The sequence below is a fragment of the Cicer arietinum genome, chromosome 7 (assembly GCF_000331145.2).
Source record: "Cicer arietinum cultivar CDC Frontier isolate Library 1 chromosome 7, Cicar.CDCFrontier_v2.0, whole genome shotgun sequence".
NCBI classification, from domain to species: Eukaryota; Viridiplantae; Streptophyta; class Magnoliopsida; order Fabales; family Fabaceae; genus Cicer; species Cicer arietinum.
In genome coordinates, this window is record NC_021166.2 from 18,111,271 (window position 1) to 18,134,120 (window position 22,850).

The following is a 22,850-nucleotide window of genomic DNA, read 5'->3' on the forward strand; positions in this document are numbered from 1 at the left end:
ATCCTCTTGGCCTCTCCAAGTTCTTTCATCTCAAACTCGTTTCTAATATCAAATTTGAACCTTTTAATCTGGTCTTTACTTGAGCTCGAAGAAGAATATCATCCACATAGAGTAATAGGTAAGTTGGAGAATATTCTTAAGCTAGAGAACGTTTTTGACTTTCCTCTTTTAGAATGTAAACATATTTGTCAAAACTACATCTTTGGAAATGTTATTGTGACATCCATCTGCTTTAATTCTAGATCACCATGTAGAAATGTTGTTTTGACATCCAACTGCTTTAATTCCAAGTCTTGTTGAGTTACAATTGAAAGCAGAATTCTGATTGAACAATGTTTTACAACATGTGCAAATACTTCATTGAAATCAATTCCTTCAAGCTAAGAAAATCTATTTGCAACTAATCTTGCTTTGAGCTTTATCTTCTTTTTACTTTGAATGACTTCCTTTCTCTTGAACACCCATTTTGATCCAATTACCCTTTGACTCTTAGGAATGTCAACCAAAACCCAGATTTGATTTTTTTTTTAATGATTGCATCTCTTGATTCATAACTGTCATCCAAGCTTCTTTGTCTTCACTATTGATGGCTTTCATGTAGTTGCTTGGTTCATCTATTTCAAGATCTTTAGCAACACTTAAAGCATAACAAATTAAATTTGCTTCACCATATTTGATTGGAGGCTTGATAACCCTTCTTTCTCTATCCCTTACCAAATTGTAATTGACCAAATCTGTTTCTGTTGTAACATTATCATCAAGTGATGTATTAGTTATGTCTTCATGATTAATCTCTTGATCTTCAGGTGGCTCCACCTCAATTTGAACACTCTCATCATTGTTGTTTGAAGCTATGTTAAATGGAGAACATTCTATATTTCTGCATTATTCTTCGTTTCTGCAGCACTGAAACGAAGAATGTTCTTTGTCAATCATGGCATTCTTGTTTCATCAAACACTACATCTCTTGATATGATGCACTTGGGCACACCTTGGTCAATTCTCCACAACTTGTAACATTTTATTCCTTTAGGATATCCAATGAAAACACATTTGATTGCTCTAGGATCCAATTTATCTTGCCTTGTGTGAGCAAATTCTAAGGAATCAAATACCTTCAGATTTGAGTAGTCAGTTGGTTTGTCATTCCACATCTCAATTGGTGTCTTAAATCCAATAGCTAATGAAGGGCATCTGTTGATCAAATACACTGCTGTAACTGCAACTTATCCCCAAAATGTTTTAGGAATCCCTACATTCAAGATCATACATCTGACTCTTTCTAAGATTGTTTTGTTCATCCTTTCAACAATGCCATTTTGTTGAGGAGTGTCTGCAACTGTTCTATGTCTTTGAATACATAAGTCCCTGCAATACTTATTAAATTGCTCTAAAAGATACTCCAGGTCATTGTCGGTTCTTAAACATTTAAGCTTTGTTTCCTTTTGAGTCCCAATTTGCATATGTCATTCTTTAAATTTCATAATAGTGTCACTTTTATTTTTAATGACATAGATCCATACTTTCCTAGAATAATTATCAATGATGGTTAAGAAATAAGAACAACTAGCATGATTTTTTGTCCTAGAAGGACCCCACAAATCAGAATGAACATATTCAAAAGGTCTAGAGGTGTTGTGTTGGCCAACACCAAAACTGCCCCTCTTAGCCTTTCCTAGAATACAATGATCACAAAATTCCAGTTTTTCAATTTTGTCACCATTAAGCAAATTTTGTTTTGATAACTCAATTAAGTCTTTTTCACTTACATGTCCTAACCTTATATGTCATATTCTAGTAGATGAATGCAAATTAGAGCTAACAACTGAAGCTTGTGCAATTATAATACAACCTTCTAAAATATACAAGCCATTTCTTTTAATGCCTTTAACAATGATATCATCTTTATTAACAATAGTCATAATATCATTCTTTATGTATGTTGAATATCCTAGTATGTCAAACATGCCAACGAAAATTAAATTTCTTTTTAATTCAGGTATGTACCTTACATCATTCAGCAGTACCTCATTGTCATTGAACATTTTGAATCTGATTGTTCCATTGCCTTGAACTTTACATGATTTGTTGTTGCCAAGCAGAACGAATCCACCATCACGAAGATCTATTGATTCAAAATAATCCTTTCTTGGACACATGTGGAAAGTACAACCTCAATCTAATACCCAGTTCTTTTCACCTTCAGAATTTGAAATCATCAATGCCTCTGTATATTCATAACCAACTTTAACAAGTGTAGCATTTCCTGAATCTTGAGAGTTTCTTGATTAATTTCTTTTAGGGCAATCTTTCTTGAAATGTCCCTTCTTGTGAAAATGGAAGCATCTATACTTCCCTTCAGATTTTGATTTTGAATTGGACCTATGCTTATTTCCATTTGATCATTTCTTGTCAGTTATTCCTCTGATCACATTCAGACTTTCAACTTGATTATCATTCTTGATCTTAAGTCTTTTATAACTTTCCTTTGTCTGAATGGATGCATGCACTTCTTCAAGAGTAATTGTTTGTTCTCCTCCAAACATAATAGCATCCTTGAAATGTTCATATGAACTTGGCAGAGCTCTAAGCAAGATTAGAGCTTTGTTTTCATCATCTAGCTTGACTTCTAAATTCTTTAAATCATCAAGGATCTTGTTAAAATCAACAAGTTGGACTGTGACAGATTTCTCTTCATCTATTTTAAAAGAGAACAATTGTTGTTTCAAGAAGAGCCTATTTGAAACTGATTTAATCATGTAGAGAGGTTCAAGTTTAAGCCATAAGACTGCTTTTGTTGGTTCCCTTGCAACTTCTTTCAAAGCTTTGTCTCCAAAACACAAGATGATAATGTTCTTTGCTTTTTCAATCATTTTTTCCTTTTCTTGTGCAGTCATTGTTGCTGGAATAGCAGATTCACCCTTTAATGCGTTCACCAAACATTGTTGTACCAGAATAACATGCATTTTTATTTTCCATAGACCATAATCATTTGATCCATTGAATTTATCAATGTCAAATTTTGTGGTTCCAACCATTGTTGCTCCCTTTCCCACAGACGACGCCAACTGTTAAAATAATATTAGGATCCGCAACAAAAATTAACCAACAAAAGTAGAAGACAACCAATTGCAAAGAAAAAACGAAACAAAGAACATTCTTGGTTTTCTATTGAAAACGGATAACGTTCTTGAACAGAACTGAAAACCAGAAAATGGAGACTATTTAACGTTCTCATTTCTGCAGTTTTGAAAATCAATTTTCAAAATCAAAGTAAACGAAAATTAAAGAAATATAGGCGAAGAATAACACTCAGATCTTTATGTGTTCAGTCTCAATTGGTGAGACATACGTCACATGCAAACAAGCAAGATTAATCCACTATTAATGATTGAACTTTACAAGATTAAGGTCTTCTCAAGATTGATATCTTAGTATCTGTCACTGTTTATGAACCAACAATACTAGCCTTTTACCTCAATATTTCTTCTCTCCCTCAATCTTCTTATCTGAATTTCTATGAATGTCTCTCTCTCTCAATCAACAATTACCACTTACAACAACACATTACAATTTTTACAATGCATTTACAACTATAGTATTTAAAGACAAACTTCTTAACTAACTATAACTAACATTGTCTAAACTAAATTCAGTTATAACTAACTAACTCCAAGTTGTTACTGATTTGAAACACATTTCCACAATTGCCATTTTTATTTTATTTTCAAGTCAAAAAATATTTTCTCCCTCAACTATTCTTTCTCTATATATCTTCTTTGATCTCTCTCTTTCTCTCCCATCACTCAATATCTCATCTCTCCTTTTTTTTATCTCCTCTTTCTCTTATATCTATTTTTTTATCTCCCTTTCTCTCTTATCTTCATACCTCTCTCCCCTCATTTTCCCCCTCATCTCTCCCCCCTTTTTTTTTTCTCTACCACTCTTATTTACAAATATTTACATTTGTAAATATTTAGATATATTCGTATTACTCTTTTGTAGATTAAACTCATTTTAAATTTAATTTTTTTATTTTTGTTAAAACGATAATTAATTCGGTACAAAAAGATTAACAATTATGATATTGAATTGTATGAAAAGTTATAGACATAAAAAAATAAAACCTTTTGATTTAATGTTAGACTTGTTAAATTTATCACACACATTAATTAGGACAAGAACTAATGTAATTGAAATCTCAAATCACTAAAGAATGAAGTATGGTAGTGTATTGAATTAAGATCTTAAAGACTATTTTGCTAATTCTTTTGTTGTTGAAGATTTTAAAAAACTATGTAAGATTGTATAGACTTTTTGATGAACTTTAAAAGACTTTTTATGATGAGGATTTTATAACTAGAATTTTAATGGATTCATAACACAATTGTTTTTTTTTAAGATTAGAAGGATTTACAAAACTATAAGTGTTCTTAAAGAAATTACAAATCTTAATTAAATTTTTATTTAAGTTGTTTTGGTGATAAATATTTTAAGATTAGAAATAATAGTGGAGGTAAGTTCTTTTTATGCTTAATTGTAGTTTTGATCATCCTGTTGTTACCAATTCACATAATTGATCCCCTTATTTTAAAAGTTGACAGTTTTGATATTTCCCTTATATTTTTGAACTAAAAAATGACGATTTGACATATTTTTAGTGACATGACATACAATTTTATAATATATAACTATCTAGATGCATTAACTATTCACAAGTCATTAGTTTAATTAAAAAAATTATGAAGTTGAAAACTCAGTTTTTACAACATTTTATTACAATTTCATGAGTGTTAAAAATTTTACATTGTCGTATCATATGTCACATTATTTAAAATATTTCGTATCACAATTTTTTAATTAAAAAATCAAAGAGATAAATTAAAATTGTCGAATTTTAAAATAGAAAAACCAATTTCATAAATCAATAAAAATAAGAGACTAAAACAATAATTAAATTTTCTTTTTATTGATTTTGGAAAGTTTTGAGAAGTTTGGTGATTCCCAACGTTTTTGCTGGTGAGAATAATAAAATAAAATGGTCATTCAACTACCTCAACTATACAAACCATTATAATTAAAAATCACTCATTGGAATAATTTGGAAACTCAATAACAAGTTCATCCACATCACCATCGGAAAGGAACCAAAAGTGAAAGGAACTCACTTGAGACTGATTTCCAACATATCAATTGAAAAATTGTTGTGGTGAGAGGTAAGGTTTGAAATGATTTTTTTGAAAACCTACCTCAAAACAAATGGTTCACCCTTGAACCACATATGTAAAGTTGCTTTGAAGAGTAAAAATTACGAAATAGATTTTTGGCCATTTTCATTTTTTCAGTTTTTGAAAATGAAAATACAAAAAATGACTTATGTTTTGTTTCGAGAATTGGACTGTTTTTTGATAACATTTTTATTGAAAATGTTTTCCAAATGACCAAGTGAACATATTTTTACTAAATATTTTCAATTTTTTTTTTTAATAATGGAAACAGGTAATGGAGCAAATAAACAGATCCTAGGGGATTTTGGAGCTTTCTTGGTTGGACCCCTATGCTGTATTTTGACAAACACAAAAAGATATAATAAGGTAGAAAGTTGAGACACGTGAGAGATAGAATATGTCATCACATTACATTCTATTTCATCATTTTTTTTAATTATTTCTTTCCATTTCATTATATATATCACCCAATCAATCTAAACAAAATATAAGTAAATATTTTATTTTTCAATGTGATATAAATCCACATAATTGAATGTTTAATTCTACATTAAAATGTAATGAACTAACATGATTTTGTAAAAGTTACTAAACATATAATGTTTCAGCAGTGATTAAAATTGATTTAGAATAAATTAATTTTTTAAAATTGATTTTAATTAGAAATAAATTAATTGTAAAATAATTTATATTTAGATATATTTAAATAACATCAAATCGAACAATAAATTTAAGTATAAAATAATATTTGACTAAAAAAATTATAAATATTAATTTTAAATTAAAATTAATTTTAAAAACAGAATCAATTATAACCCAAACATGCTAAAATTAATTTTAGCCTTCCAAAATAGATTTGAAGTCTCCAAAATTAAAACCAATCGTGCACAAAGCCTAATTTATCGAAAATTAATCTCACCTTGGAAGCAAACAAATAATTTGTATTAACACTTGGCGAAGCAGTGAGGGGTATAAAGGGAAAAAGAAAAAAAAGGAAGAAAGGAGGGTTGGTTTTGGTGACGGAGAGAGAGAGAAAGAGAGAGAGACAAAGGTCCTCTTCCCCGTCCTTCGAGACGGTTTTCATACTCCTTCCCCCTTCATCCCCAGGTACTCTCTCTCTCTCTCTCTCAGATCCCTTCTAAAGTTTTCCTTAGAATCCTTCGCCTTCGCTTCAATTCCGTTATTTTTCTCCCCCTTTATTTGAACCCGATTCAAATTCATCACCAATTCCTTCAATTTGTTTGAATTATTAAATATGAAATTAATATAATGTAATTCTACTTTTTCAATTCAGAAGCGGTTGTCGTTTCTCGATGTAATAATTGGTAGGTTGATTTCGGGTTTCGCGCCGCATATTTTAATTTTAATTGTTAATAATTCTTCTTCCTGAATTTGTTGCGTTGTTATGGTTTGGTTTATCTGATTTATTGCTTATTGTCTTGATTATTACAATGCTATTGATTGTATAGTCTTTTGCATTCTGCGTGTCCCACACATAAGAACATTAAATTTCAATCTTTAATCCTTGTAGAAAGTTGTCTAATCACTCTTTAAAAGATATACTATATGCCTAATAATGTCCCTAAAATTGTATCTCAGCGACTTATATGATCAACGGAGTGCATATTCATGGATAAATACACATTCTTGATATAGAATAGATATTCATCATTTAGAAACTGATATGACATTATGATTTGCATTGTTTTGCAAGGACTAATTTGACCTGTTTAATCTTTGTTTTTTTTTTTATTTTAAATTGGGTGGTGGTGGTGTTAGTTTAAATTTGGAGATGGGTTTGTCTTTGAGACTGAATCTGAAGCTTAGTTTTCATCATATTTGGAATTGCATGAGCAATTTGTTTACTAGGCTAATCGGGTGTGATAATTCATAATTTATGGATTTATCATCGTGAATAAATTGGAATAGCGCTGGCTGGCGCTGGTAATGTGAATTTTGACTAATTAATAAAATTGAATTAAATGAATACTATATGTATTCTTTCTTGCCATCTTAATTTAATTCATTGCAGCATTTTAGATCTTCTTGAGTTTTCTTGTATGGGAGTTAGTTTTTTGTGATGTAGTGGGATCATTGTCCAATAACTTCAATTTTTTATCACTGATAAAGCATAAAAATTTCTACAGGTATAGCAACAAATTATAAAGTATTAATAGAATGTATTTTTAGCTGGGTGTTGATGCTTCATACTCTTTTAATTTTGATGTTCTAAGAGCATTGGAATTTACCTGATTCGTTGTCATTCCAGTTTTTGTTGAGATTTCTATTTAGGTTGACCGTGTATGTATTTACAATACAGAATTATGAATCTAATCTAAGGATTGCACGTGTTCTCTTCTTGCAGGTTGATCTGCATTTGAATCTTAAGGTTCCTGATTTATTTTTTTGAAACATGGATGGAGTTCTTTTCTCGTCAAGTTGCCACAATTATTGTTTGTTTTCATCTGAAGAAATGCTCGACTGGCGTTACTTCATCCTTGGAAAATTTATTCCGGTTTCCTTTGTTAATTGCACTTAGTTGTCTGTTCGCCTTTAGTGATCAGCACAGTGTGCTGGATGCTTGTTTTTTCTGAGACAAGTGCTGCATCTTTATGGAAATTGTACAAGTAAAAACTTATTCTTCTTCTCTAGATCAAACCATTAAACATCCAGTTAAAAAGATTTGTTTCTTGACAAGTGTTCCTTTGACAGTGCATTGCTGACCCAACATCCAGTTGAAATAACCGAACAATCAACTTCTGGGGTAAGAGATCTATAATGCAGCACTTCTACACCCCCTTCATCGATTTTAATTTACGATAATATAACTCAACCTTTTCTTTCTTCCACAGGGATGAAGTATATAAACTGGTGTCTGATATGGATACTGCTTGTATCTTTAGGGTTGGATAAGCAATTGCATTGAAACAGTGCAGACTATAGTTTTTAATAATTGTTGTCTTTGTCCCAATGAGTATTGGTGATAGCTGAACTTTCTTTAATAATGCCTAAGTAGACTATATCAAGTGGCAATTGTTGAAGTTCTAAGTGTTAGGTCACGGTGATTTTAGGTAGAGATTAATCCTGTAGCATTGATCAATCATTTCAGTTAGACCTAAGAAATGCTATTATGATATGTAGTAATTGTTCATTTCTACCTTCTGCGACCTGCTACCGTTACAAAGCCACAAGTCTATTAAGTATTAATCAATAAGGCTATGCAGTTCTTCCATCAGAAAGTTTCTGCTTTTTGCCATTTTTTTGTCACAACAAAGAATTGACAGTGGAATTTGCTGGACCAGCGGATATCTGTAATATTTTATACTCCTTTCTCAGCATTGTCTGCTATAGTTAAATTCTATCTATCTTTCGAATAAAGAGCCGATTTGGGTTCTGTTGGAACAATGGAGAGGTGATTATCTTTTGCAGAAATTGATATTTGTCCTCTTTTTTATTTGAATCTCTGTATAAGGTTTGTTTCTTTCTTCCTTGCACAAAGGTACAAATTAATTAAGGAAGTTGGTGATGGAACATTTGGGAGTGTTTGGAGAGCCATTAATAAGCAAAGCGGTGAAATTGTAAGACTTTTTTAATTGGAGTTATGCTGGTGTTCTATGTGAAGTTGGGTCGTGCGTTTCATTCTAATTTTTCATACAATTACAGGTTGCAATCAAGAAAATGAAGAAGAAATATCACTCTTGGGAGGAGTGTGTAAACTTGAGAGAAGTTAAGGTATCACATCTTGCTGTTCTTTCCTAAGCCTAATTTTCAATATGTAGCTTCTGCATATATTTATTCTTTAATTTCCCTTATGGCAGTCATTACGAAAAATGAATCACTCAAATATTGTTAAGCTGAAGGAAGTTATTCGAGAAAGTGACATTCTGTACCTTGTTTTTGAGTACATGGTGAGTGATTGGACTTTTATGGCATAATGGTGGCTGATTTGAAGTATAATACTAACTGTTTTAGGTCAATTTTGGATGATGCAGGAATGTAACCTTTACCAACTTATGAAAAAAAGGGAAACGCTGTTTTCTGATGATGAAGTTAGAAACTGGTGTTTTCAAGTTTTCCAAGGTCTTGCGTACATGCACCAGCGTGGATACTTTCATCGTGATCTAAAGCCTGGTACTTTTTCATGGTTTTGTGTACGGTCTTGGTAGAGTATGTGGTATAATAAAATAGTAATAAGAGTGTATTAATAGTTCTACTTTATATAGCATGAAAGGTATTTAATATTAGCAGTTTGTTCTATCATTAACTCTTTCTATTTTCAATTTAATTTTTTAATGTAGTTTTGGCTTGCTGATTAATTGAGTTTGCGTATCATGAGAAATATACAGACTAGATGTTTGGTGTGTTGTGCATATCTATATTACTCTGCTGCAAAGTTTTTCTGTTTGATTCAAGATATGGGGCTTTTTGCAGAAAACATACTGGTCACCAAGGGTATCATCAAAATTTCTGATTTCGGCCTAGTGCGAGAGATCAGCTCACAACCACCGTATACTGAGTATGTCTCCACACGGTGGTATGTGTCTTTAACTTGAATACATCATTATGTTATAAATGTATAGTGCACTGTGTGTCGTGTATTTAATGACATGTATAATGGCCTATGATTAGGTATCGTGCTCCTGAAGTCCTGCTTCAGTCTTTCCTTTATAGCTCCAAAGTTGGTAAGTTTCTGATATAGAACAATTATGCATAAAAATTTATGATCTTGACTATGGCATTACTTTTAGTAATGATGGTGAGTACCAGACAAACATTTATTTGTTTTGTTTCATCTTCCAGACATGTGGGCAATGGGGGCTATTATGGCTGAGTTGTTCACTCTCCGTCCACTATTTCCGGGTAGCAGGTATCATATTCTCTTTCTCTCCAATTCTACTGCTTCCCAGACGAATACTTTTTTTTACTTGCATAAAGGCAATAAATATTTAATTAATAGGGAATTAACAAATTTATGGCACCTCAGTCTACTCTTAAACAAGTTACCATGTTCAAACATTTGATTGCAATTATTTTTCACAATTATTTGGTTGATTAGTTTACAGCATAGTATCTGTCAAATGGAATCCTGGTCTATAAAAGCATATAGTATAGTAACTGGTTTGGAAATAAACCTATTCCATTATGGCTGTATATGCAGTGAAGCAGATGAGATATACAAAATATGCAGTGTGATAGGTAGTCCAACAACTGAATCTTGGGCAGATGGACTCAAACTTGCTAGGGATATCAACTATCAATTTCCACAGGTTAGTTTTCTTAATTTGGACTTACTCATCAAATAGAGTATTGAAAGCTTCTTCCGCTCTAGTGTGAGGTTTATAGTTTCATTACGTTAAGTAGCTCCTCATTCAGCTCGTACAGAGTCAAGTGCGTGTTTCTTTTCTGTCAAATCAAACATATTAACACTAAATAGAATCAAATGCATTATCAACATATGAACATATTACCACTAAACAAACATATTATCAACATATTAATACGAAACAGAATCAAGTGAACTAACCTAATAATGTTTAATTGAGTTTATACGTGGCTAAATGGGTTCCCTTACACTGGATATTGGAATTGTCTATTGATGTTATGTATATTAAGACGGGCATTGTCTTCAGTTCAGATAGTTACTGTATGCTATGTATTTACTTCTACAGCTAGCTACTGCTGATCTCTCTGTACTGATTCCGTCCAGAAGCGATGATGCAATCGACCTTATCAAAGTAAGTAGTTTTGATTTGTTGCATAGCATTCAGTTCCAGCCTCCATTTCTCCACTAATATAGTGCTGTATTTTTTTTTCTCCTTCTTTCTGCTCTTTCCTTTCTATATCTGTAGTCACTTTGTTCATGGGATCCCTGCAAGAGACCTACTGCAGCAGAGGCCCTTCAGCATCCTTTCTTCCAGGTTTTCTTTTAACTAATTCATACTTTAAATTAGTTTTAAGAAATTGTTTTTATCTTTTCTATGCCAAACTATATCTTGCTTTCAGTAAGCTTGGGTTTTTACTGTTTTCATTCAAAATGATATGTAGAGCTGCTTTTACATCCCTCCATCGCTTCGCACCAGACCTGTAACCAGAACTCCTCCATCTGGTATTTAATTTTATTTATGCTGCATCGTGCTAAGGACTCTCTATGGTTCAATTGGAGGGGATACTAATACTAAACTCTTAATTGTTTCTTCCTTTTATTTTTGCAGTTGGAATAAGTGGAGCAGTGGATCGGCAAACTGTCAAGAGATATTCTGGTGCATTGCCTAATTCGAAACTCACCAATAATTTTTCTTCCATGAAATTACACCCTTCTTTAGCTCCAGGTGATCTTACTGGTTTCAACCATTTCTAGGTTAAATGCATGCATGTTTTTTTACTCCGGCATCTGTAGTTTGGAGTCATATTTTTCAATCTGTTAGAAATAACTTATGGAATTTAAGCGGGTAAATGTGCATGTCAGTACATTATTTAAGTTGCTAATTTAAATAATGAATAAAGCTGAGGTCTTTCCTGTTTGGACTTTATATACAAAAACAGTCCTTTTTGTTTGTGTCATACACTCTGTTTCACATGTTGACTGTATAGAACATGGTTCTTGTTGAAGTTGTGGGATTTTAGAGAAAAGTTGGAAAGAAAATAATAAGGGTTTGAATATTTTTGATAATAAATTTATGCTAACTTGATTACAAAAGACTCAATATTAATCTCTATTTATAGAGAAACATAGACTCAATCATAAAAAAGAACAAATCATAATAATAATAAGATATTATAAAATATCTCTATGATTATAAATTGATCTTAAAAAATAACTTAAGATACTCTAATATAATATAAAAGATAATATATGATATTTTTTAATATTCTAACCGTTCTCATTCATTTCTATTACAGCTGTGCAACGGAAGCTGGATATGGCAAAAGAGGTGATGAGTTGTTCTCTCTGCTTTCTCTATTCCTGTTTTTATCTTGCTTTGGAATTAGTGCCCTGGCCCCCCAATCTGTTAGCCCAGGACAGTACCTATTTGGCACATGACATTAAAATACAAATCGTGTATTTTTTTTAGGCTTTACTTTGCTGGATGATTTGTTGTTCTCTATAAACTGGCTTTCTTAAATTCCATCATGCTAATAATTTTTTCTTATTCCCCTAAAGGATGGAATTAAAAATAAGAAATCGACGAAGACCACTCAACAATCAAAGTATCAACCACCAGGGAAAGCCAGCCCGAGTAAGCACTTTTGTCAATGTTCTTGGTTTATTATTATTGTAGTTACTTTTATTGTGTGATAATCCAATAAAAGGAATGAACCTAAATGCTTATAGTGATCTTATAATAGTCATTGAGTCATTAAAACCAACATTATCATGCATAATCATTTCAAGTGGTTATTTTTCATTTACGATAAATATTTTGAACACAAGTTCCTGAAGCCGCAATGCAACTTTTCACTGCCAAAAGTGTGTTAGGTAGTTGCTTCAATACTCTGCCTAATTCGAAACTCACCAATAATTTTTCTTCCATGAAATTACACCCTTCTTTAGCTCCAGGTGATCTTACTGGTTTCAACCATTTCTAGGTTAAATGCATGCATGTTTTTTTACTCCGGCATCTGTAGTTTGGAGTCATATTTTTCAATCTGTTAGAAATAACTTATGGAATTTAAGCGGGTAAATGTGCATGTCAGTACATTATTTAAGTTGCTAATTTAAATAATGAATAAAGCTGAGGTCTTTCCTGTTTGGACTTTATATACAAAAACAGTCCTTTTTGTTTGTGTCATACACTCTGTTTCACATGTTGACTGTATAGAACATGGTTCTTGTTGAAGTTGTGGGATTTTAGAGAAAAGTTGGAAAGAAAATAATAAGGGTTTGAATATTTTTGATAATAAATTTATGCTAACTTGATTACAAAAGACTCAATATTAATCTCTATTTATAGAGAAACATAGACTCAATCATAAAAAAGAACAAATCATAATAATAATAAGATATTATAAAATATCTCTATGATTATAAATTGATCTTAAAAAATAACTTAAGATACTCTAATATAATATAAAAGATAATATATGATATTTTTTAATATTCTAACCGTTCTCATTCATTTCTATTACAGCTGTGCAACGGAAGCTGGATATGGCAAAAGAGGTGATGAGTTGTTCTCTCTGCTTTCTCTATTCCTGTTTTTATCTTGCTTTGGAATTAGTGCCCTGGCCCCCCAATCTGTTAGCCCAGGACAGTACCTATTTGGCACATGACATTAAAATACAAATCGTGTATTTTTTTTAGGCTTTACTTTGCTGGATGATTTGTTGTTCTCTATAAACTGGCTTTCTTAAATTCCATCATGCTAATAATTTTTTCTTATTCCCCTAAAGGATGGAATTAAAAATAAGAAATCGACGAAGACCACTCAACAATCAAAGTATCAACCACCAGGGAAAGCCAGCCCGAGTAAGCACTTTTGTCAATGTTCTTGGTTTATTATTATTGTAGTTACTTTTATTGTGTGATAATCCAATAAAAGGAATGAACCTAAATGCTTATAGTGATCTTATAATAGTCATTGAGTCATTAAAACCAACATTATCATGCATAATCATTTCAAGTGGTTATTTTTCATTTACGATAAATATTTTGAACACAAGTTCCTGAAGCCGCAATGCAACTTTTCACTGCCAAAAGTGTGTTAGGTAGTTGCTTCAATACTCTAGAAATAAGCTTAATAGTCAAGTCTTTTGATTGGCAGCTTCTGTAAACAAGGTGAGGACTGCACGCGGGGTTTCAGAAACAGCTGACAAGCTGGCCAACATGTCAATTCCTACTAGAAGACATTCCTTCGGTCAAACTCGTCCACCTCCAATGAAGGCCGGAGTTAATTGGGTTTCTGAACCTGGAAACATCCTGCTCAGGTCCTCCCAGCAGATTCCAACCGGTAGACCTTTCACAAAAAAAGTTGCTGGATGAAGAATAATGACACAAGTATATGCTGACTTCGAAAATTCTTTGATGATCAATACTTTGAATGTTTGAGTACAATCTTTCCCGAGAGGATGCATGTTTGCACCTGTTCTGATTACTTGGGTGACGTTTAACATATTAGTCCTACTTTTGTTGCTGTTAAACACGTTTTTTCTAATGTATCTATGTATTCTGTGGCATTGATACACAAACTCCTGCTACAGTTATGCGGATGTTTTTTATTTTTGATGCATTTCAATATTGTGGAATATTAAACAGATTGTGTTAAGACAGTTCCTATGCATTATGATATAGTAAACGGCGATGTTATAGTACGTAGGGTACCGGTAATTTCTGGAAAAGCTTAGTGTTCCACCATCATCAGCATTTTCACCACTGGCAGAGGTTCCAACACAATGAAGTTTAAGTTATTTTTTTAACAAATTTTAGAAGTATAGAATTTCTTACATTTTAAAAAATGAGATATTTAATATACAATTCAACAAGTAGCTCATTGATTTGATCAGGTGATATATGAACCAAATTTGGAGGGAAAGTTAATAACTGCTACAATTTTATCACATTGATAATTAATTTAGTTTATTTGAAGTAAAGTAAACAAATTATCCAATTAACATGGGAATTAAATTCAGAATAACTCCTGATGTTCAAGGACAGAAGCAATAGAGAGCAGCGAATATTAGATATAAAACTGTTATGGATGACCATTCTGTATATTGCCTAATTGCAATTCTTGCACATAAACCGTCCTACCTATTGTAATTTGTAATGACAATAAACAATATTTAAGGGCTGTTCAAGGTATATTCTACTACATCCTGCTTTAGTTGATAGCAAATAGAGTTTGTTAGAGATATTACAAAAAAACAGTTTTGAAGTTTACATGTCATTTTAAAAATCTTACGGTTACAGAGTTTAATGTACTAACGTTCTCCCTTTTTATGTTTTGCATACTAATGTTCTGAGTTAATATAGAACAAAGCAATTTGGTCTATACTAGGCAAACATAATAATAAAACACAGTTGTACTTAAGTGAAAAAAAAAATAAACAAATCATAATAAATTAATGTAACAGAAAAAAAAGCATCCCTTAAAAAAAGGAAAGCAAGACATGAAAATAAGAATAAAAAAATTAGACATCCGAAACCAATAGCAAGTAATCTTTGGCAAAAATAGGGTGACCACAAAATAAAATCCCTGATTTGCACTATCATGTGATAGTGTAATTTTTAACAGTTCCATCCTTTGTGTCTCATTTTTCTGGCAGTTAGATTAACCGCAATCTCTAGGGAACAAAATTAAGGATTCGATTTTTGTAAGGAATAAGAGTTCATAGATATTGAGCTTGTATTCTTTCTCTGTTCTCTTCCCACCATGTTTTTGCATTTACCTCTCCAAATCTTTCCCGGCTGCAGCAAACATTAGTTGAGAATCAAAGTGTTAAATTAAACTCTTTTGAAATGAAATGAAAGTGAAGAGAAAAAAGAAGTATACCTGAATCTGACACGTCTAAGCTCTCTAGTACCATCAGCTAACTGTCTGATAGTAATGTAAACTCCAGGCTCATCTTGCTCTACCCATTCTGACTCCATTTCACTTGCATTGCTAATAGAAGGTTCATCCCTAGATGAGGTTGTTGCCCTTGATGGTTCCATTGATGACCCTGCTTGAAACTGTTGTCCCCCACCACCATGATCCATAGATGGTTTGTAGTGACTCCTTGGTGTCCAATCCTTTATTGATGCCATAGGACTTTCTCTTGCTGATGTTAATCTTGAGTATGTAGAATCTCTTTGCTGTCAAAACCAATCATATATATATATATATATATTCATATTATAAATAAATTACTTTGAAAATATTATCTTGGTGAGGTTGAGAAAAGTTTAGATTATTAATTACCTCATCGGCCTCAGACCTTGGAGGAGTATTGAGAGCTTGTCGATTAAATCTTTGGACGTTGTAAAGTTCCATTATTCTGTCGTAATTCTCTCCCCACCATTTTTGAGCTTGCCATTTATTGAACATCTCACGGCTTCAAATTCAAATGCTAACTATTGTCAGTCTTTTGCTCCTACATAATATTAATTACATTTTTAACAACTAAATATTCCCACATATTTTTTTTTTGTTTATTGTTAGGTTCTAAGCTATATTATAATTTATGAAAATAGCTTTAGTTAGACTTTACTTTTCATCCAACCGAACTATAGATTACACGAAGAGTGAAAGACAAAAACACAGTTTATACAAACGGCAAGCAAACGCAAAATAACAACAAACATTTATGATATACCTGAAGCGAATTCTCTTGAGATCATTTCCACCATTAGGAAGAGAAACAAAGGTAATGTGGACACCTGGTTCAACCTGTGCCATCCATTCCTTTGGTTCATCATCATCCTCTAAGACAACATCACATACTGATGCAGAATCACGTCCTCTAGGGGTACGGTCCCCTGTGTATCTTGCACCAGGGTAGTTAGATGAAGTGAAGTCCCATGCAGGTGTTGAACTTGAACTTGCACCTCCAATATAAGGGTATGGAACCCCTTCTGAGATTGTGTCAAAATCAGGATATGCTCTCTGTCCTTTCTTGTTGTAGCTACTTGATCCTCCTCCTGTGCATGGTTTGCATTGCTTGTATGCACCTGAAAACTTTAGTGCCATATCCTTTATCTGCATTTAAACAAATAAACACATCATTACTACACATAACACAATATTGACACCTAATGTTGTGTATTGGACACCACACACATCTTTAATTTGAAGTATATATTATTTGACCTTTTAATTTTAAAGAATAGAAAGCTAAATTAGCCTTATTTTGACAATATATTGATTACAAAATTATCATCGATATGTATATTCAAAGGATATTTTCAGCTTTATCTTAAGGCACCAACAAAAGATATATATAGACGTGACACATTGAATAATTCTAAAAGGATATTTAAATTAAGTTTAACACATAACACAAGTTCCTCACCTTTTACAGTACAGGTGATTTTGGCTGTTTTATACCTTTACAAAGTAGGATTAAGGAGTAATTAATAGTATATTATGAATGTGTACGTCCAAGTGGATTTTGAGCACTATGGTACCTATTATTAGTGATATAATTTAATACTATCAAGTGGGTGTGGGGACATTTTAAAATGATGTTTTTATATCTTAACAATGTGGCAATGGTTTCAAATATCAAAATACTAGAATGACATCTTCCTTTTCTTCTAACGATGTAGATCCACCTAATCATACTTTATCTTCAATTTATGTAGTCTAAACAATTATTCATTATATGATAAAAAAATATGGGTACATGGACTTTCTAGAAGAAGCAAACATTAATTAGTAATTCATGATTATAAAAGTGCTAACAATATATTATATATATAAGACACATTTTTAATACTTTTTTATAATTAAAATTTATGCAGATTCCACTAAATCATATGGATTTCATTTATAAATAAAATGGTAGGACCTAAGTGAATTGAATTTCACATAAATATTGAGAGACTAAAACAGCAGAAGTACTATGTTTGTCCAATGGAGCACAAGAAAATAAGAGGGGGAAACCATGTCTGAAATTTTCTGAACTATAAATTAAAAGTAAATTTGGATGAAAACTAAATTGAGTCTAAGGTTTCAGGCATAGGTCATTTTCAAAGAAAATGCCTTTACAGCTGGACAAGTGAAGATTTTTGTGTGTGTTGAGGATACACATTGATGACTACATAACCCTGAATGTGGAAAAACAATTATGTAAGAAACCTATATTACCCTTAGTGGCAAGTATTTCCTATATGGAAGAAATTCTATTGATTTCTAACCAATTGAATCTTGTCCAAATTTTCACTCAATTTAGTTTGTTTCCATTGTTATTATGTGCATTTAACTACTCTCAACCGATTAATTTAGATAGATATTGAAAAATGTCACATACTCTGATAGTAGTATTCTTTAATTTAAGATTTTATATTCAAAAAGTGTTGAGTGATTTTGCAAAATTCATCGTTAATCTAAATATAGACTTAAAAGAGTTGAGTGTTCACTTTCAAGCTTAATTAAATTAATTTGTATGTAACATTGGCATTACAAGCATGAAAATGAAGGTTAATTAATTACACACATAAAAAGTTAATAAGAAAGAGAATTAAGTTTAGTGGTCTAAAAAAGCAAAAATATTAAAAAATGTGAATATATACTTTACTGCTGTAAAAAAATTGTTTAAATTGTGTCCTTTTATTTAGCAATGGTAATAATAGAAAACTTTTGAAAAACATTATATCGACAAGAATTCAAGGATGGGCCACACTATGGATGAGAATATGGCAGAGCCCTTGTTTGATAAGAATCTTTCCTTAACATCAACTCAATTTACGAATATTGAACATGTTCCCACTACTGCTGAATATGGAACTCATTAGAATATATATTTGACTAAGACATTCATTCACATTTGCTTTTTCTTTTCAAATCAATGTATTGGGTAATTGCATTAGTGGATTTGGAAAATTATTTGTTATCCTTTTAATTTGTATGATAATACAAAAGTAAAGTAAACAAACATGAGTGGAATAGTATAATAAAATTTGCATATTTAAAAGTGTCTAAAGGGTTATAATGTTCCCTTAATTGATGAAGTTGGGTGTATAATTTGTAACTATAAAGTACACTACAAAAAAAATAAGTAACTAGAAAAGGATTGATTGGTTGATAACGAAGTATGAGAGACGTCACCTCAGGTCAGCAAAATTGCAACACCGCATGCTCTCATAAACATTTCACTATCAGACAACACCATATGGGACCCCCCAACCATGTACTATACTTCAATTCATTTTATTTTAAATCAAAATATCTCTATTTTTATTATTTGTTAATCAAATTAATAGCTTGACATTTTAATAAATAATATGATTTGGATTAGGAGACATTATCAATATAAAAAGGACGTTGCTACTTCAATTTTGTCTATAAAATAAAGTAAAAAAAAGAGGAAAATATTAGAAAATAGTATAAAATTATGAAAGAAAAAAAATTAAAATGATGTAAATATTTATAAAAAAATTAAGATATGACAAAAAAAAATTTAATTAAATAGGGATAGTCTTTTCATTTTACACCAATCAATTATTTTTGAGATATTTTCTTTCTAATTCGATGAGAAATCAATTTTAAATGGGTCCAACTAAATATGGTTTTTTCTTTGTATTTTCAATATATTTAAAAAGAAAAATAAAGGTATTTGATATATTTATTTTGTTTCCTTCCATTTTCCATGAGTATGAAAGAAAGAAAAGTATGAAATTCGAAAGTGGTCCCTATCATATGAGTAGCCAAATGGCGTTAAGATTTGTTTGTTTTGATGAATATAGAAAAAGAAGTTATAAAAGCAAAAAATGTAGGTGAAAGAAGAGAGAGAGATTAATTAAGAACCTGAGTGGTGAGGCTTTTGACGGCTTCTTTAGTACTAGGCGTGCCACTCTCTCTCCCTCCTCCTTCTTCATCCCTCTCATCTGACGTTTGCTTCGTACAAGCTATGCATGTAAACATCTTTTCCTTCCTACCTTCACAAGTCACAACCACAATTCATCAAACCATATATTAATATAATAAACAACCACATGTGCATTGCTTTTCTCACTTAAGGGTAATATTGGTAATGTGTAGGTCAACACAATCACTTTTATTAATTGAATGAAACAGTGACAAATTTGTGTCAACCAAATGTAGCAATAGATATTAATTAGTTAGTTAGGATCCAACTAAAAAAACACCAAATTTAAAAATAGTGTAACAACCAAATGCACTAAGAAATAAGAATGGAATTATCCAAAAGAAGAATAAAACAAAAGGATAATGGAATTTCAAATGAGGAAACAAAATGGTCCAATATATAAGTATAATAATATGGGGCAAAAGAGAAAGATAAAAAGCAAATAGGCTAAGCTCGGGATCAGAGCAAGATCGAAAGTGATCTCAAAAGAAGGAAAACAATGGGCCTATAATTAAAAGCAGAGAAAGAAACAAAGAAACAAAATGGGGCAAGGAATGACCATAGGACTATGTGCTTTGCTTTAACACACACAAATTCCAAATATTATAAATTCTAAGGAAATAAATAAATAATTCTAAGGAAACATAACAAAAGCGTCTCCAAACCTAAGTTTCTGACACTTACATTCCTTTTTCATTCCATCCCCAAATAACATCAAATAAAAATTAAATAAAAAAGCAAAACTAGTAATTTATTTTCCGGGTGAATAAAAGACAAATCTATTTGGATGTCCATTATTATTTTTTCAATCATAATCATTAATTAATTCCATATACATTAGAATTTTTTAAATGTTATATTTCATTTGAATTTATGATAGTAAAAACAAAAACAAAAAATAATAAAAAATTGATAAATTTTTATTCTCTTTTTAGTACTAATTATTTAATATTTATGAAACGATATTGAGGAAAATAATTATTTATTGGTGTGATTCTCTCCGTCTTTATCTTTAACAAAAATCACATCAATCCCAAACCCCAATGTGACTCAAATCAGAGTGAGCTGGAGAGAGAGAGAAAATGTGGTTATTTACGGATACGTATTTTTGGGATTGAAAAAAAAAAACAATAGACTGGTTTTGATTCAGTGTTTGTCGGAAGGTGAAGAAGAATGAAAGAGAATGAATGCAGCAGTGTTGTAGAATCAGAATCAGAAGAAGAAGAAAAGTGAATAATGTCATTGATTGATATAGGAGAACTATACTCCATATAAATTTATTTCATATAGTCTGAAAAGTAAAAATTAATTAGTGTCATTACTATTCGAAAACGACTTAACAAGCAATCCTCAACCGCTTCTCATTCTTTTGTCTCTCTCATTACTCAACAAAATAAATCACCTACATTCCAATTTTCTTCTCAAATGTATGTGCTACCGTTAATTCCATAACCGTTTCATTTTATAATATCAATAAATAAATCCTTAACATTAGGGATCTCATTCTCAAACATATAAAAAAATGTTAATATGTTAAAGATAAGTATTATAAATAATATATTTGTCTTTTTCTTAAATATTACTGTTTATAAAATTTTTAAAATGTTCTCTCGCTAATGACTCTAAAAAGATAATACAAACAAATAAAAATAAATGAAAAAATATATACTACTTTTTATTAAATAAACACTTACCTTATGTGAAGTACTTCCGGATGAAATGAAATACCTAAACGGAGATTTTTGGTTTTTGTTTTTGCTTTTAGCTTTTCATTTTTCCACCTCCAAAGATTGCAGCAAGCGAAACAAATCGCTTCTGGAACGTGATTATACTAAGACGAACAAAGAGAAGAAGAAGAGGTGAGTGAGTGAAAAAGAAAAGTAAAATATCAGCGCAGCGATATTTTGACGAGAAAATGGGGTACGAGGATTAGTGGTTGAGTGTGTCCGAAAATTTGGAAGATGACAATAAGAGAGATTGAGAAATTTGAGGTTGTCGTATTTATATATGGAAGGAGAGGTAAATTAACGGCGTGAGGTTAAAGAGTTAGTTTTAACGGAAAATGTTTGGCGTGAGTGGAGAAGGCGTTAAAGGAATGGAATTTGGGTTTTTGTCTTTTTTTGATTACACAGAGAGCGGAAACAATGGTCGAGTGCGTAGAAGACATAAGGGGCCCATATGTTTATGTTTATGAAATTAAATCAAATGAAATGCAATGTCACAAAATCAGGAATCTCTAATGTGTGACTGTGACTGTGTCTTGTCAATTTTAAATTTTAATTGGTTGGTTGTGATGTAATTGGGTCGTATTGCACGGTCTAGATTAATTTGCTCGTTTTCTTTTCTATGTCATTTGTTAAATCTTAATTCATGGGTGAAAATTGGAATATTCATAATCATAATTCACAACTTTCCGCAATCAAATACTATCATATCATAATCATTTAAATCACTAACTGTTATGATAATTTATGACATAATCAGTTATGTTTTTTCTATGTAAATTAGTAAATTATGGTTTAAATTAGGGGAATGTTTTAGAGATATTTTCGTAAAAGGCCTAAACCTTAAATAAATAAATAAAACTAATTAAATTGACTCTAAATAGATAAAAGACAATTTATTATAAGGTGAATGATATTACACACTTCTCATCCAAAAAAATATTGCTTAATAAGAGAAACATTGGGTTGCATGTTCCATGTTATGTTTGAACTTTGGAGGATTGCATATGAAACAAGCAAGCCGTGCTAATCTAACTAGTATAGCTTACTTTAAAAATACAATCACTACGTGATTAGTATGATCACATTATTCGACCTTAGGTATTTGTTCTTTTTGCGATCCTTTTCTCAAAAGTTTGCCACTGTCTTCATCAAATTTCTTTAACATGAAATCACATATTAAACTTATTTGATTGAGTGTTCGAGTGTAGAACTATAGTGCTTTTCCAATTCATACTTGAAAATGTTGATGGCAAAGATTCTACTTTTCTACATTTGCTAGCTTGCTAACATTGTTTCACGGAAACAGATAACTAGCCTCCAATTTTAAAGTTTTATAGGAATGATCAACCAAAGGATTATTCTTCTCAATTTTTGAAGTAGGATCATGACA

General features: G+C 31.3%; 3 protein-coding genes across 6 annotated transcripts; 2 read left to right on the plus strand and 1 right to left on the minus strand.

The window, feature by feature from the left end:
* Positions 1 to 6,175: 6,175 nt before the first annotated feature.
* LOC101498886 (cyclin-dependent kinase F-4-like) lies at positions 6,176 to 12,546 on the plus strand. Of its 3 annotated transcripts, XM_004509488.4 has the most exons (19): positions 6,185 to 6,335; positions 6,523 to 6,553; positions 7,594 to 7,855; positions 7,941 to 7,992; positions 8,081 to 8,640; positions 8,728 to 8,806; positions 8,892 to 8,960; positions 9,047 to 9,136; positions 9,221 to 9,359; positions 9,660 to 9,762; positions 9,858 to 9,910; positions 10,029 to 10,095; positions 10,387 to 10,495; positions 10,898 to 10,963; positions 11,078 to 11,146; positions 11,274 to 11,334; positions 11,441 to 11,557; positions 12,129 to 12,160; positions 12,391 to 12,542. In XM_004509488.4, exons 5-19 carry the CDS (start codon positions 8,633 to 8,635, stop codon positions 12,523 to 12,525), a joined length of 1,197 nt encoding a protein of 398 aa, XP_004509545.2. In that variant the 5' UTR covers positions 6,185 to 6,335; positions 6,523 to 6,553; positions 7,594 to 7,855; positions 7,941 to 7,992; positions 8,081 to 8,632; the 3' UTR covers positions 12,526 to 12,542. The 3 variants fall into 3 exon arrangements, with proteins under 3 accessions (XP_004509544.2, XP_073227179.1, XP_004509545.2); XM_004509487.4 differs by lacking the exon at positions 6,523 to 6,553 and having other exon boundaries at positions 6,176 to 6,335; XM_073371078.1 differs by lacking the exons at positions 6,523 to 6,553; positions 9,047 to 9,136 and having other exon boundaries at positions 6,176 to 6,335; positions 12,391 to 12,546.
* Positions 12,547 to 12,723: 177 nt separating this feature from the next.
* On the plus strand, positions 12,724 to 14,537 carry LOC113787660 (uncharacterized). Its single transcript, XM_073371079.1, has 4 exons — positions 12,724 to 12,786; positions 13,358 to 13,389; positions 13,620 to 13,695; positions 13,991 to 14,537. Exons 1-4 carry the CDS (start codon positions 12,759 to 12,761, stop codon positions 14,206 to 14,208), a joined length of 354 nt encoding a protein of 117 aa, XP_073227180.1. The 5' UTR covers positions 12,724 to 12,758; the 3' UTR covers positions 14,209 to 14,537.
* A 715-nt stretch (positions 14,538 to 15,252) lies between these two features.
* Positions 15,253 to 21,708, minus strand: LOC101499628 (protein BREVIS RADIX-like). 2 transcript variants are annotated; one of them, XM_004509490.4, is made up of 6 exons: positions 21,428 to 21,708; positions 19,673 to 19,799; positions 16,521 to 16,903; positions 16,127 to 16,259; positions 15,719 to 16,020; positions 15,253 to 15,633 (listed from the first exon to the last, which is right to left on the minus strand). In XM_004509490.4, the coding sequence occupies exons 2-6, from the start codon at positions 19,787 to 19,789 to the stop codon at positions 15,555 to 15,557; spliced, it is 1,014 nt and encodes a 337-aa protein (XP_004509547.1). In that variant the 5' UTR covers positions 19,790 to 19,799; positions 21,428 to 21,708; the 3' UTR covers positions 15,253 to 15,554. The 2 variants fall into 2 exon arrangements, with proteins under 2 accessions (XP_004509547.1, XP_004509546.1); XM_004509489.4 differs by having other exon boundaries at positions 19,673 to 19,803.
* Positions 21,709 to 22,850: the final 1,142 nt, after the last annotated feature.